This window comes from Myiozetetes cayanensis, unplaced genomic scaffold (genome assembly GCF_022539395.1).
Source record: "Myiozetetes cayanensis isolate MyiCay16 unplaced genomic scaffold, myiCay2020 scf3, whole genome shotgun sequence".
NCBI classification, from domain to species: domain Eukaryota; kingdom Metazoa; phylum Chordata; class Aves; order Passeriformes; family Tyrannidae; genus Myiozetetes; species Myiozetetes cayanensis.
This window is the reverse complement of record NW_026087521.1, coordinates 57407700-57423133: the sequence shown is the minus strand read 5'-3', so window position 1 is coordinate 57423133 and position 15434 is coordinate 57407700. Positions and strand designations below refer to the sequence as shown.

Below are 15434 nucleotides of genomic sequence, written 5' to 3'. Positions count from 1 at the left end.
GAAAAAAATATAACTTGCTGCATGTTATGGAAACTGCAGTTTTGCATTTTGGACATGGAATTCCGTCATTTGGTTTACACTCTGTTTGGGCTCTGGAACAGTTGTCTGGAAGTTGCTTAGTAGGAACACGGGTGGTTGTGCCCAAGACCTGCACAACTGATGGGCGAGGCCCAGGCTGTGCCTGGCACCTCTGTCCTGAGCTGGGCGGGAAGGGAAGAGGGAACACACCCCTCTGATGGAAAGTGGGTGCTGGCAGCTCATGGAGATTTTCTTTAATGTGATGCTTCGGGGTTGCTCGCTTTTCTTCGTGTTTCAGTTCTCTTTTACATAAAATCATGTGCTAGTCGGGACAATGGTGTGCCTACTTATGACTTTGGTCTAACTAGACTTAGAGAAACAAGTCTGAAGCTTAAAAGATATTAAACCCTACTGCTGTTTTTATCCTTAAGCACTTGGAAATGGAATATGCAGTGATTAAAGGAAAGTACATGAAATATATTGAGCTGAACCTAAACTTATTTTTCAGACTTCATTTATATGCCATTAACCTTTACTTTATAATCACCATAAAACAGCAGATTGCCTGCTTATGTACTTTCTTTTCATTGCTTAAGCATCTGAGAACAGACCACTGCAGAGCCTGCACTACTGCTATTTCACATATGATATATCTGCTAACATATTTAATATCACAGTATTTCCAGTCATTCATAGACTATATTTCTCACTATTAAAATGCAGCCATAAAATAATTTTAATACTGCTATTAAAATAACTGACTGTGAATGCCACATATAATCTAGGTCTTTTGCTGGCTTTATTCAATTTTAAACATTTGCAACATGTTTTTGATCCATTAGGAAAATTCTTAGACTTCTTGCTTTGCAGCTACTGGAAACAAACCCCAAGAATCTGCGTATCAGTAAAGGCTTTGAATTAAATAGGGTGACACTAGCATGGGGGAGGGTAGTAGAAGGAAGCACACAAAGATAAAAAAAAAAGACTTTTAAGCTTCAGAAACATAAAAATTAAGAGCAGTACAAATATTCCCAGAAGTTGCTTTTTATTATGGAATTAGGTTTTTCTGCCTAGGCAAATATTTTATTATGCTGTTTATAATCAAACTCCCATAATAATGTGCTGGAGTACAGAAGTTTGGAGGAAAAAAAAAATCAAAATGACTGGTCTGTTTTTATCATCCAAAATGACTAAGAGCAGACCGCTACATGCAGGATCTTGGGACACTTCTACAAGAAAAGTAGAAGTTAAAAGTACAAAAGACAACGAGGTTTATTGGCTTTTTCAGCCTGTGTTGCTTAGGTGATGTTAGAACATCATTTCTTATACCACAGTGACAGGTAAGTCAGTAAATTAACCTTAAATATTTAACCTGATGTATTTCAAAACAGACTTGATCAATGAACATCTTTTTGAAGACTTTTAGACAAGTAAGACTGCTTTTCTCATCGGGCTGCAGTCATCTTGTGCACCTAAGATACGTATATCAGTTTAAAAACTACCAGAGCACATTAGCTCTTAAAACTGTGCAATGAGTCAGAAATGTCCAATTGTGCAAAGTCTTCTGGTTTCTGGAATAGACCTTCTGATCATCCCCTGCCTGGTGCTCGGCTGAAACGACTGAAGGCAACATTAATGCAGAGTAATCACTGCACAGCATGTCCCCAGGGCACACGTGACTTCACCTGCAGCTTCCCTCGTGCTGGGTCACAGACAGCGCAGGTAACCCCACACAGGGAGAGGGCAGCAGCCACAGGAGTCTATTTGAGGACAGAAGCTGCAGTTTTGATAAGCAGTGGTTTAGCTGCCTCTAGGATGTCCAGTTCAGGGTCCAGTGAGCGACCTAGTCCCTCCAGAACCATGATGGCAAAGATGATGGAAGCAAAATTGCTCTCGAGCTTCACCTAGAACAACAAGAGACTAAATGGACTCAGTGGACCTTCTTTTCTTCTGTGCCCATTCAACCAAGGTCCCAGCTCTGGCTCAGCTGAGAGGGAAGGTAAGAGGCTGCTATGAACACATGCACACCTGAAACTAATGCAACTCCACCAACTGGAGTTTCAGAATTCACTGAAATCGAGCAGCAGGCCCAAACATAAGGGGACAGTTTCAGGGTGAGTGCACTAAGGGAACCCAAGAGTTTGTTTTTCATACAAAAAGGGGAATGGGTTTTCTTTTTCTTCCATACAAGAACATCAGGACCTTAGAAGTGCTCACTGTGGCTGCATCTACTATCCAACATGCTTGAACATATGCGCTTGTGTAAGGGGCAGCTCACCTGAACGGCCATAAAAGACCCCACAGGTCAGAGGAAATGATTCTCTGCTCTCTGTGTGAAGAAGCTGCTTCCCAATTCCCAGCCAGGTACTAGGATTGTTTCAAGGCATGCCAGGGCACTAAGAACTTGGGAGGACTTGCTTTGTAAGGGCCTAAATTACATTTCATTTCACTAGAAACCTACTTAATGAGGCTTAATGACAAAAAAACCTCTAAGTAAGGAATGTTTAGAGGGACCCTTTGCACAGTGAGCAAAGTGGCTGACAACCTTTTCATTTCCTCTAGTTCAGGCCACCACAGCTCTGTTGATTTCCAGAGTTGTTTGCAGCTGTGGAAACTTGTTTCCTAAATAATCAGTTATAAGTAGTTATCTCTATCCTGTGAGCAACTTCTCACCTTTGAGCCTTCTAACAAACCAGTAAAATGGCCTGGTGCTGTTATATAACCCCATATCAAGAAAGAGGTCCAGGGAAGAAAGCATGCAATGATATAGAAGTGGAATATATATTAGATTTAATTTTCTGCTTCTAAGAGACTACAAAGAAAGGTAGGAAAAACTATGTGTTACAAAAATATTCCTTTTAGTAAACAATATCAGCCATTAAATGTAGTGTTAAGACCAAAAAAACCCAACTAAACAGACATACCTAAGAAACATGCCAAGAAACAGCAAGCCTGCAACACTTGGTTACATTGCTGCAGTTCCTCTCCTAGCAGTTCATTTCAGAAGTCAGTCCCCCTCCTTGCTAGCCCTTCATGTTCCCAGTAGTTCTCCCTCCCCAAATAAACTTCCAGCTGTTGAAGGCAGACAGTGACAGGACCTCACCTTATGGGTCATCAATAGTTTGAAGACATTCGAGAGGAGATTTCCCACCTGCAGCTGGAATACAAAAAGAAGTGAACAACTGATCAAAAACCCCTTTTTTTTCAGTTTTCGGTGCCAAGTTGCACTGAATTGCAGGTGAGTGAGAATGAGACGCGGTGCACTTGCCTTCCCCAGGGCAATGGTGTTCCCCCGGACCTTGGTCACTAGTTCTGCCATCTCAGCCTTGAACCGCTCGATGTCCTGGCACTGGTTGGCGCGGGCGTGGTGCAGGATCAGCTCTGCCACTCTCTCCCCCTGAGGAACAAGTTGGAACAAGAGAATCAGGGCTTGATCGCTGGTAACTTGCAACCAGTTGTCTGCAGTTCTTGCTTAGTAGCTGAGAAATACATCTGGCAGCACAGGATGGGCCTGAATACATGGTTTAGCGTGGATTCCTTGGCTTGCTTGGGCAGACTAAACAGACCAAGACAAAATGTGTCCCTCTCGAGATATGCTGGTAAGCCATTCAACCTGCAGCTGGGAATCAGCAACAGGCAAGTATGAGCACAGATGCTTGTTCTCAGAATGAATAGGAGACATCAGCACCAGGTTCTCTAGTCTATCTGAAAGTGTTTTTCAGGTGGGAAGGAGGATAAAGTAGTTCTCCTTATATGCAGGAGCCTGCCCTCTTGGTCAGACAGTCCACCTGTTTTATGTACTCTTCTCTACAGATGCTGACACACAACAGCAAAATGGAGAAAGGCACCTGGACTTTCCAGCGGCAAGGCTGCAGAAGGGAACACATGGAAGATCAAGATGTTAATCCATTCCCTCCCCTTCTCTAGCAAAACCTGACAGATTCTGCAGCAGCCTCCAATGCAAGTGGCTCCCAGGAAGTCTTAACTTGCAGCAGAAGCACTCCTAACCAGGGAGTGGCAGCCATACACCTTCTGTTTCCTGGGCCACTGAAATTGTTCCACTTTGGCAGCATCCTTGCTGGAGGGGAATATCTTAGCCCGGTGTTTGGTATAGCTTCCATGCTAGCAAGTCTCCTTGCCCCTCTTAGAGAGGATTTTAAGTGGAAATACAGGGAAAACTCTCACTTGGGTTGTCAGACTCTCCTGCTGTCTCCCTTCCCCCGCCCCACGACAGAGGCCTCACCTGCCCCTGGACCACAGCCGTGAAAACCGCCCGGAAGTTCTGCATGTCAGCGCTCTGCAGCTCCGCCACGATCCCGGCATCCAGCAGCACCAGGCAGAGCGGCCGCAGCGGCGGCTGCACCTCCACCACGAGTGTGTCACACAGGTCCACGAGGGCCGTCTGCTCCTTGCAGCTGGTGCTCACACGGGCCGTGCCTTGAACCAGGATGTTCCCGGGGTGCAGGTCAGCATGGACGAAGTTGTCAACAAAGATCTAGAGGACAGGTAAGTCTTAGAGAAGCTCATTCCAACCAAACCTGCCCTCACTGAAACCCCCAGGCAAACAGCAGAGGTCTGTTCCTGGTCTGTTTGCCACCATCCCTAATGACGGTGTGTTTCCCCTGGCAGCACCACAGCACTCCAGGCTTCTGCTGGAGACCAGCTGTGCTGACATGGCAGGGAGTCAGCAGAGCTGTGTGGAGCAACCCAGTGTGTTTGCTGGAGGTCAGGTAGGACAGACAGGAGTCCCAACCGGGAATGGAGGTGCTCTTTGGTAATTAAACTGAGAGCACACCAGTGGGCCTTAGCAAAGAGAAATGCAGTAAGAATAGGGCAGTTGCCATTCAGTGCCAAGAGTTATAGTAAGTGGTTAAGTTTGTCTAATCCAGGACATCAGTCCACCTTACAACTGTATTGGAAAGTAAAGAAAACAAGTTAAGAGGAAACAAATCTACGTAGCCCTTCTCTGACTCTGCTAGCAGGTAGCACCAGCAAGGAGTGGCAAGAGGGCAAGCACAAAACAGCACTTCCCCACTAAATCTCCTGGCCATCTGGGACTGCAGGACTTCCTGCCCCAAGGTTATCTTCGTATTTCATTAATTTTTCCTATGAGTTTGTCCAACTACCATATAAATAATTAGAGTTGTGTGAAAACATTTTTTTTAGGTGTTGCCTGAAAAAAAGACCTCTGCTAATATTCACTCTTGTGCACTCATGACTGCATTTATCTCTGTCATAAGCTACTCATTCTTCTGCTTTCCAGAGTTAAGAGTCCAAATTATTTCACCATTACAGTGTGGAAGCCATTCAGCGCCAGTAATCATCCTGTCTGCCTTCCTCTGCACCTCTTCTAGCTCTATTACAGCCCTTGAACTGGAGGGTACTGGACAACGAGGGACTAGAACTACACAGAGTACTCAAGAAACAGGTATTTGTTTTACTTGAAGACATAATGTTGTTTCTTTGCTCTTTAATTCTTTTCTACTCCTAAAATTTGAAACCAATGTTAGCGTAAAACTCTTTTTAGTTTCACCGTTGCTTTTCTGAGTAGTAAAAGCTGTTTCAGAGCCTGTCATATTCCACAGAATCAGAACTGGAGGCTTGCCATCACCCTAGCACAATGCTGAAGTTATCAGCTGCATTTCATCTGACACATAGAGCCCACTCACTCACTCAGTACTGTCAGGATCTTTCGCAACTCTTCCCTGCTAGTTCTCATGGTTCCTCACAAGACAATTGTATCACCCTCTCAACACTCCTTTCCAGATAATTTGTGATTACGTTCAGCCACAGAAGAACTAGACAGCCAGAAGCTGCATCTGGCCAGGTTTGTTTTCTTTACTCTGTATTTAGCTCTTCCTTAAAGAAAGGCAGTTCTAGAGAAGGAGCCGATACAGAAATCAGCTATTGCTGTTTTCCCTGAGTTGCATCCAGAGTCTCTGCAGAGCACACGGTATTTGCTAACTGTGTTGCACTACACAGTACTTGGGCAATCTGTGAATATTGATTAAATGGATTAGTGTGTTTCCCAAGCAGTGCACTGACAGAGGTGTGCAGGCCGGTCCTGCTGCGTGCAAGCAGATGGCCCGTCTGCAGCGCAGGAAGCTCCGTGTCAGACTCCACAGCAGTGGTCTGTCTAGGCCAGGCTTTACTCAGGCCTTGTGTAACACTGTAAATTCAGTACAGACCCTCCCTCTGCCACTTTCAGGAGCTGTGCTGTGCCACAGTGCCCGAGTCCTGGGTTATAACAAGATACCTGGCACCCAGGGGCTGGCTGCAAAGGCACAACAGTGTCTTTGAGTCCATGTCCCTCTGGACATGGGTGCAGGTAGGAGATGTGGGAAGCAAATGGGTTCTCTCTTTAGCCATATTGTCCTATTATCCCAACTGAAAGGCTTCTGCAGGGAAACCACCTTCACTTCCAGCTTTAGCCAAGCGCCTACCATCTTTAGCAGCATGTCCATGCCCATCTTTGCGAGTCTCTGCCGGAGCTCTGTGGCAATCTCTGCATGCAGGTAGTGTGAAATAGGCTCACTCTCCTGAAATAAAGACAGAGCTGGAGTCAAACACACCCTGTGTCCCACCTTCAGCCACACCTTTATCTGGGTGCCAGGAGTTCAGGGAAGGTGATAACAATACCCTAGAAAGGACCTGCCAGATAGAGGCTGTACCCAGTGTGGTAGAGAACACGAGAGAAGAAAGGGCTTGTTCTTTGGAAAGGGGGACAGTATTTCTGGGACAGAAATACCCTTGCCAGGATCACAGGCAGGAAAACTAAGGCTGAGAGTGGCTCTGGTTCGTGACTCAAACATCCACCAGGGAACTAAGACAAACATCAGAAAGTTGTCAGATTGCTGAGCTCCTTGCTTTGACCCACCACAGAGGAGAGCTCGAGTGTGGTTTGGTTTGCAAAGCACAGGCAAGCACAGGGTGGTGGCTGGAGACACTGTTGGTCTGCTTGGTTTCAGGCCAAGTGTCCACTTCTTCATGGAGTTGTCTGCCACCTGTCTTCTGGGATGCATTGCTTACCAACAAAAAGACTGGAAGAGACACCAAGGAAGGACACCAATTCTCCTTAAGCAAATAAGAGAAAAGCATCCTTCTGCCTCTGATCCCTTCTCAAAAAAAACTCTTCCTTGGCATGTTCTCCCCAGGGCCATCTCACTGCTACCACCACTCCAAGACCCTGAAATTCTTACCTCAAACGTTTCCACTAGAACATCTGCTGTTACCAAAGGCCAAAGGGGAGTTGGAAACTTCACAAAATCGACATCTAGGAAATTTCGTCGGAAGCGCTCCAGATTTCTGGCTTCGTAGCGTAAGTCAATCTCAAGGGAGACACAGAAAAAGCACATTGGAAAACAGATTCAACTAGATCTTCAAGATCCTGTATGAGGAAAGGACTGGACAGTGCAATACTCAATACCAACAAAACTAGTCAGAAAGCCAGAATGAAAACAAAATCAGAGAGGTACTTCTTACATGCTTATAGCTTCCCTGATGGAAGAGCAGAGTAACAGATTGGGTAATGGATGGCCCACAGCCCAGCACCTCTGAAATCTGGGTGCCTTACTATAGGCATGGTGTCTCAAAACAGACCAGGACTGCATTATGTTTGAAGACACAAGATCCTGAACCAAAGCTTGCTGTCCAAATTGCAAGACATGCAGACAGGCCAAATGAACTGCAGCCCCAGCCTCACTTAACAGACAGGCAGCCACAGCAGGAAGAAATTTAATGTAAAGGATACAAAATAACCCACTATGCAAAGTCCAGGCCCTGGCTCTTCAGTGATGCAGTGTCTTGACGTGAGGGCCTCTTCCTGTCTGCTACTGCTCAAGGAGGCAGGATAACCTTCCTTCACCTCTCTCATCTGACAGTGGGAAAGATCCCAGGAATACTTCATTTTTTCAAAGGGAATTAAAACTACAGTGAGCCTATCACATGTTCTCTTAACCCTCAGTCTTTAGCACATCCACCAAAAGCTCTGATGGACTAAACTGGTACTAATGACCTCAAGTCACATTTGACTACAGTCAACAGTTTACAATGTGAATTTACTGTGTAGAGTTTTTGCAATAGTAGAAAATAATTAAGGCTTTCAAAAGCTTGTTACAGACTTCAGACTCTGCAATCTAGACACAAAAATGAAACTAGCAGATAATGGTTCATTTTAATAGCAACATAAGCCCAAGTAAGCCTGTAGTGAAATCTTTGTAAGTCTGATATTAGTAATGTTTCAGGACTGAGTCTTTAGAAAACATGGATGAATCAGAATGTTTTCAGAATGATTTTCAAAGTCTAAAAAGTATTTCTAAATCAAACAAAGACTGTTAAATTTTGTCACTGCTTTGCTTTTTTACTTTGTGAGCATATAAGCTTTCCTACACTATCATTATGTGATTGATTAGAATAAAGAACGTAAGTAAAGAACAAGCCAGCCTTCATCTAACCCTTTAAAATGCAGCAGAGTGAACAGAGTTAGGGCCAGCCAGTAGCAAGACAAAGGGCAGTTTTGTTTCAGTAAGTGGGGACCATGGCATGGCATGTACCTGCTGCATCATAAGCTTCTCGAACTCCTCCACAACCTCTGTCAAACTGAGCCACTTGAATCCAGGGAGAAGTCCAATGAGGCGGCTGCCCATCTTCATGAGAAACAGATCCATCTGGACTTGGTGCACCAGCCCAGGGTGCAGGACCTGCACAAGAATGAGCAGTGGCAAGATCAGCTCTCCAAACACTCCATTGCAATCAGCTCAACTGATACACTCCAAATAGACAGAACCCAGCCTATTAGACTGGAAGCCAAGCAGCTTCTTCAGCTGGTCCCCAGAAGAATTCACATTTCACCATGGATTAAGTTGTAACAAAACATTTTATAATTGTCAAATGGAATTAATCTGTGCTGGAGGCTACTGCCTCACCCAAAGACATTTTCCACCACTTTCAGTCTCCAGCCCTGTCCTTGACTAGTATCAGAAGCTGCTCAAATACAAGAAATATAATATTTCTTTAAATAAACTTTGCTGGAAAGAACTTGTCTGTTCCAGATTTCTTCATGTGAGCAGAGAAGGGGTTTCACTGTCTGGAAGGTGCACTTAATAATAATTTTTTTAATGTAGACTGGGCCCTTGTAGGCATTCCCAATACCCACATGCCATGTCAAACAGTGCCAGAGGCAGCACAGGTATTTGAGCTCTCCAGCTGGGAAGAGCTGGGGCCACTGCAACAGTGGATTGCGCTGGGCTGGAACAAAAGCACTGAGAAAGGACACCAAGGAAGACAGCATCCCTTCTCTCACTCTGCCTGGCCCTAGCCAGCCACTCATCCCTATGGGAATTAAAATCTGATTGACCTCATCCAGCGCAGTCAGTTTTCATACATCTACTATTCAGGTGTACGACTTACTTTAATGGCTACAGGCGTGAGATGTCTGGCTGATGAAGGATTGGCATTCAGGAGTGGTTTGGCCGTCTGCTCCATAAGGGACATCCTACTCATGGGACTTCCCTGGGAGCAGTCTGCTAGGCTCAGTTCCTCCCTGCTCCTCTCATCCCGTGTCTCCTTGCTCTTCCTCGTTCTCAGCCACCTGAGGAGACCTCTAAAGCCTGACACCTCCCACACTTCAAAAGCGGACCTGAACTCCGAGTGTTGCTGCAGCTCCTGGGCCCGGGAGCCGCCAATAGCAGTGAGGTCAGCATAGGCTTTATAGACCTGGGCAACGCAGCCCGAGCCGACCGGCTCCCGGCTTGGGAACTTGAGGATGCCCGTCCAGTCCTCACCGAAGGCCTTCCTTAGGAGCATATCGGTGTGGCCCCAGGGGTGCGGGCTCACCTCGACATGCAGCTTGGAAAACTCATCACAGAAGGCCTCCGAGAAGAGGTCCCTGCGGGTGCTGGCCCACTGGCCCAGCTTGACACAGGTGGGGCCGGCGGCCTCGGCCGCCCTGCGCAGCAGCCGCAGCCACCGAGCGCCCATGCCGGGCCACAGCCGGCTCAGCGGGTACAGCAGGAGCAGCGGCCCGAAGCGCAGCACCAGCCCGCAGGCGCGCACCCCGAGCCGCAGCACCAGCCCTAAGCGCCACAGCAGCCCCCGGGGTGGCCGCTCCGCGCCGCGCTCCCCCGCCCACGCCGGCGCCCGCTGCCCCGGCCTCTCCTTCCAGCCGGCCCCGGCGGGCACGATCGCGGGCACGGCCAAGGCCACGGCGCCCCAGCGCCCGGCGCGCAGCCCGGGGCGCCACAGGGCCGCCCGTGCGGGCAGCGCCGCCCTGATCCTGGTCCCGGCGGCGCGCGGGAGGAGCGGGATCGGGATCAGGATCGGGAGCGGCAGCAGCCGCGCGGCACCACCCGCCACCATCACGCGCTCTGCCGCCACCACCGCGCGCGTTCCCGCCACTACCGCGCGCGCTCCCGCGCCCCGCACCGGCTGCCGGGGGCGGGCGTGCCCGACCAATCAGCGCGCGGCAACGCGGCCGCGCCCCGCCCCTTAAAGGGACAGGAGCGGGGCTCGTGCCTGGGCTGTCGCCTCCGCAGCGGGAGCGTCCCCTCGGGATCAGGATATACCGGAGCGGGGCAGGAGGGAAAGGGGCCGCGCTTGGGCTGGGGGCCTTCACAGATCCATTCCTTTCGAATCGTAGAGCCATAGAATATCTTGAGCTGGAAAGGGCACACAGGGATCAGCGAGCCCTGGCCCCCTGCACAGGACAGCCCCAGGAGTCACACCGTGTGTCCAAACGCTTCTTGAGCTCTGTCAGGCTCGGTGGTGTGACCACCTCCCTGGGGAGCCGGTTCCAGTGCCCAGCCACCCACTGGGTGAAGAACTATTCCCTAATATCCATCCTCAGATCAGCTGAGGGTGTTGCAGGCTCGAGGCATCCCTGGCCAGCGGCTCTCCCGCTATGAGTGTGTGACCCGATCGGCCGCGGGAAGCCGTGGCAGTGACAGGTGCTGGGTTGGTAGCGAGTAAAGACTTTCTATGTTACACCGGGTACTTCTGTTTGCAATCAGAAAGGCGGCTGGGGCGACTCCTCTCGGGATTTCATTTCTGGCCTCGACACCGGCAGCCCCCTCACCTCCCTTCCAGCAGTCCCGGGCATCTCCCCTCGTCCCCGGGAGCTCCCCGTTACTCCCGGGCATCCCCCTTCCCGAGTGAGCAGCACGGGACACGTCCCTGCCCGGAGGGGGGCGGGCGCGGTTGCCCTGGCGGCGGTGCGGGGCGGGACGGGGTGGGATGGGCTGGGCTGGGTTGGGATGGGGCGGTGCTCCCGCCGGAGGGCGGCCAGGCCGGGGCTGGCCGGTGGCGGCGGGGGCGGGCGGGAGCCCCAGCCGCGGGTCCGCACGCCGCCAGCCCGGCGCCGGGGCCGCCGCCGTCATGCCGGGACACGGCCCCCTGCTCCGCCGAGGAAGGTAAGTGGGGCGCGGATGGACCGGCGGGCGGGACGGGGGACAGCAGAGATGCCGAGGCGCCTCCAAAAAGTCTCTTAATTCTGTCTGCCCTCCCGCCCCCGACTGGCTTTTGCTCCCCCCCCTGTACCGCGTTCGACGGCAGAGACGGAGAGCGGGGTCCGTGAGCCGAGCGCTCCCGGCACCGCCGCGTTCCCGCCGGGACGGGGAGGCTGCCGCTCCCTCCCACCCCGCCGGGTGCGGGAGCGCCGGGCTGGCTGCGGGAGCTGGTCTCGGCCGGTGGGAAAAGGGCCGAGAGGACTTGAGGAGCTGCTGGAAAGTGGCCTCGGGCGGGTCGGGAGCGGCGGGGCGGAGAAGCAGCGGCAGCCCCGCCACCCAGCACAGGGCCCCTGAGCGAACTCAGCCCTGCCTCGGTCTCCGGCACAGAACAGACGAGGAAAACCAAAAGCACTTCTTTGGGGGAAGCCCGGGCCCTACCGGAGGAAACAGCCAGAGTTCTCCTCTGTTTCGGCAAACTCCTGAATCCCTCCCTGATGGTAGCCCTCTATTTCTCTCTCTTTGCACTGGATAGCTTGCTTTTCTCTTACTTTACCTTCATCTAGAGGAAACGTCTGCCCTAGGGTGCAGCCTGTAGCTTAATAGGGTGACACTTCTGACTCCCGCTGGGAACCCACGAGAATATTCACCTGTCCTGGGGAGAAAAACTCCAGCTTGCCTTCCCGCTGTGGTACCCAGGGACGATGGGTGCTGATGGGTTAGGCGTAGAGTTGGTGGAGGGGTAACGATGTTTGGGAAGAGAACAGGGAAGAAGCTACAGCTGGCTGCTGCTGTGGTCCCGGGGTGTCAAATGCACACTGGAGGGTAAAACATGCCAGGTGTATTTGGGATGCTTTTAGAGGTTTTGACTTTACCAGTGTCCAAGAAGCATCAAGGCTCTCGATGCTTGGTGCTGGAAAAGGGATGGTCACAGAGGGAATGTGGCTTTCTGACTGCTTGGAGCCTTGCAGGAGCTCGTAAGTGCTGAGCATGGGCACTTAATCCTGTTCTTGGAAGAGCACAGTTTGTTTCCTAAACAGGTCAGGGAATTGCATGGGGTTTGTTCCTGACCCTAAGGTGTTCCCAGCCACCTTTGCTCTTGCCATTTAAGCAGGGTTGTTGCTTTTAGAAAGGAGCATCTCCAGCCTGGAGCTCAGCTGGAAGGATAAAGAGGTGGCCAGAGAGATTTCCATGGGGCTTTCATTTGCTACCAGGAGGGGAGCTGCTGGTGTTGGATTAAAAAGCTGGTTTGTGTGTTGGCTGCCACCTTACTGACCACTCATTCTTGGTGTGTGGTAGTGAAGTCCAATAAAGTACTGGCTCCAGTTTCTGAACCACCAAAAAGGGAGTTGTTCTTGCATCCTGCCAGAGGGAAGCCCCTTGTGTTGTGTTCTGAAATGTTGTCACTGGGATAGTGTTTGTGGGGTTTGGTGGTTGTTGGGTTTGGGGGGCAGGGGTTTGTTTGTTTGTTGTTTGGGGTTTTTTTTAAATAATCCAGATGGTATTTCAGCATGTGGAAATCGATAACTACCATGTTGGGTCAGACTTGGAAACAACTGAGAACGCTAAGTATAGAAAAGAGAGGAAAGCCATGGTCTTTCCCAGGGTAATACAGTGCCTGTTTGAGAACCGGAAGAGAAAGCACTGAAAACAAAGGGCACTGGAGTGACCAGAGATGTAAAAGGCAGGCTAAAGATTTGTGGCTCTGCTGGGACCGCTCTCTGCCTGTGGGTGAGAAGGTTGTGTAGTGAAGACAGGGTTGGCCTTTGGCATGTCCATGTCCTGACATGCAAGAAGTTACTCCCTGTTCAGCAGCCCAGACCCAAAAAGTACAGTGCTCCTTGTAGACCACAAGCATGTGTGGAGTGTCCCAAAGTGCTGCTTTTAGTAGTGTCCCCAGCTTGCTGCCTCAGGACATCTTTTAGGACATTTTGTCTGCAGAGTCAACTTCTGTCTGCTTTCTGTTCTCCAAAAACAAGAAGGCCATTTAGATATTTGTCAAGCACTTAAAATAGGCTTGTTTTTGTCCCATACCTGGTGTATTTACATGTTAAAAATGTTCATTTTGACAAGGAAATGATAAATAAAGACTGTGTAAGCTGTATTTTTCTGAGGTGATCTTAGGTCACCTAACTAATTAATAATTCCTATGGACAGGCATTAAAATCTGTGTTTTGCTGGGTGCTCTGGGGGCAGAGAGGCAAGTGCAGTCCTTGTCCGGGTTTAAGAAATTTGGCAATGAAACCTTCATGCAACAGAGCCCTCAGAAGTGCCCAGTAAGCATCATGCTCCTTTGGATCCCCCAAAGGCATCATTCAAAGCAGCTGGTTCTCCCTTCCTTTTGTAGCACCTGACATTTATTTCCTGACTGGAACTGTGCTGAAGCTGCTCCCTGCTAAGTGGAGGCCAGGCCAAGGGGAGGAAAGGCTCTGTAGTGCACCATTAAGTACATGAGAGTGGAGAAGGACCTCTCTTAAGCTCTTGTTGAGGCTGGTTAATTGTGATGATCAGCGCTCTTAGGCATTCAGAACTGGGGTATAAGCTCTTTAGGGAAGCATTTTTTAGCGGAAGGATTTAAGTACTAGTGGCTGATATGTCTCTTGGCAGCATCCCAAGAGCTGGCTGGAAGAGGCCTCTACTATGAGGGAAATGCTGAAATAGGACTTTTAATGCACTTGCATAGCAGTTCCTTAAGGACTGAGGAGACTCTCCACGGGGAAGAAGGGAGTGGGATGTAGGTGGAAAGAAATTTCTTGTTGCATTCAAGTCCAGATGAGAAATGAGCGAGCACAGTTTTGCCTGGATACAGCTCAAATAACATCACATCTGAGGAGTACCATCTGTAAACAGCATTTTACCTACACAAGGCAGGAGAAGATACAATGTTTTCTTGACTGTAGCTCTGAAGTGCAATTGGAAGGACAGTAGCACGTTTTTCTTGCTTATGGTTTGTGTTTTTTTCTGGTTTTCACCTCTAAGCAGCTTTATCAGTTACTGGAAATGAAAGTAAAGGCTGAAAATGTGAGGAAATGCATGGCATTTGATGGTGATTTCAACCCAGGTTTTAGTGAAGGTGACCATATGACTGAACTCCAGGCTCCTGGCTTCATGAAGGCTGTGCTTTTGAAAGGTTCCTCAGGGATCTTGGGTGATCTTGAAGTTGGGTGCCTGAGACAAGCTGGAGTCCCTGGGGCCTCTGACCTTCTACCAGTCTGGATTTTCAGCTGAGGTTCATGTCTTTTGGTGGAAGCCTGGCACAGAACAGTCTGAGGATCAGTTCAAAGTCTCTATTAATAAAACACTGAAGGGCATCTTCATTGTCCTACCTAAATACTTAAGGTTCTGTAGGCTGGTCCTATTCAAGATCTCTCCCAGCCTTTACGTGGCTCACCACCCTGTTGGGTCAAGATAATCCATGTCTGTGGAGTGAAGGACTGATGAGGTGAAAGTCATAATTCCCCAGTCCTTTCCTGGTCAAAGCAGTGAATCCTTGCCTGCCACTCATGCGAGCCTTCACCAGTTTATGTCTTTCAGTGAGACAGGAGCTCACTGAACTCAGGGCACAGAGCCTGCAGCACAGTGCCTTTGGGGCTCTGCCATTATGATGGCCCAGTCCCTGCTGTGCCGAGGTGGCTCTGAGCAGCTCTGAACCATATCGTCATCCTTGCAGTTGCCAACAGAGGTTATGCTCTTGGGATGATCCTGGTGGGATGGCCAGGGTAATCCTGTACTGAAACCCCCTGGGTTTGTACTGCTCTGAGCTAAATAAATTGCCTAAACATTTGCTGGTCAAATGTGGGGTGCTGTGTGTTTTCAACAAAGACCCCAAAAGGGGGCTTATGGGAAATCTTCCTTGCAAGATTCTTGAAACAATGGGACTCCTGTCTTTAATGCAGATAACATGTATTGAGAACCTAATTTCTGTCTATTCTGCAAATAATACTGCCTCATGGTAAAGCTGAGAGAATTCAAGCAGAG

The 15434-nt window shown here is 49.4% G+C and overlaps 2 protein-coding genes across 2 annotated transcripts in view; one reads left to right on the top strand and one right to left on the bottom strand.

Moving 5' to 3' along the window:
- Positions 1 to 817: 817 nt before the first annotated feature.
- Positions 818 to 10374, bottom strand: ADCK2 (aarF domain containing kinase 2). The gene is made up of 8 exons (XM_050325477.1): positions 9427 to 10374; positions 8571 to 8717; positions 7218 to 7346; positions 6462 to 6557; positions 4262 to 4513; positions 3287 to 3415; positions 3122 to 3175; positions 818 to 1922 (listed from the first exon to the last, which is right to left on the bottom strand). Exons 1-8 carry the CDS (start codon positions 10372 to 10374, stop codon positions 1779 to 1781), a joined length of 1899 nt encoding a protein of 632 aa, XP_050181434.1. The 3' UTR covers positions 818 to 1778.
- Positions 10375 to 11336: 962 nt separating this feature from the next.
- The window catches only part of DENND2A (DENN domain containing 2A), a 56608-nt gene continuing 52510 nt past the window's right edge, over positions 11337 to 15434 (top strand). The window contains exon 1 of the mRNA XM_050323902.1: positions 11337 to 11423. The gene's annotated coding sequence lies outside the window, so the exon portion shown is untranslated. The remainder of the gene's footprint in view (positions 11424 to 15434) is intronic.

What these genes read in the sequence shown, in the direction of transcription:
- ADCK2 (XM_050325477.1), bottom strand. Translation starts at nt 10,374, where the DNA reads ATGGTGGCGGGTGGTGCCGCGCGGCTGCTGCCGCTCCCGATCCTGATC. An exon ending in AGAAGCTTATGATGCAGCAG is followed by an intron (nt 7,347 to 8,570) that starts GTACATGCCATG and finishes GTCTCCCTTGAG; the next exon opens with ATTGACTTACGCTACGAAGC. An exon ending in AACTATTGATGACCCATAAG is followed by an intron (nt 1,923 to 3,121) that starts GTGAGGTCCTGT and finishes TTGTTGTTCTAG; the next exon opens with GTGAAGCTCGAGAGCAATTT.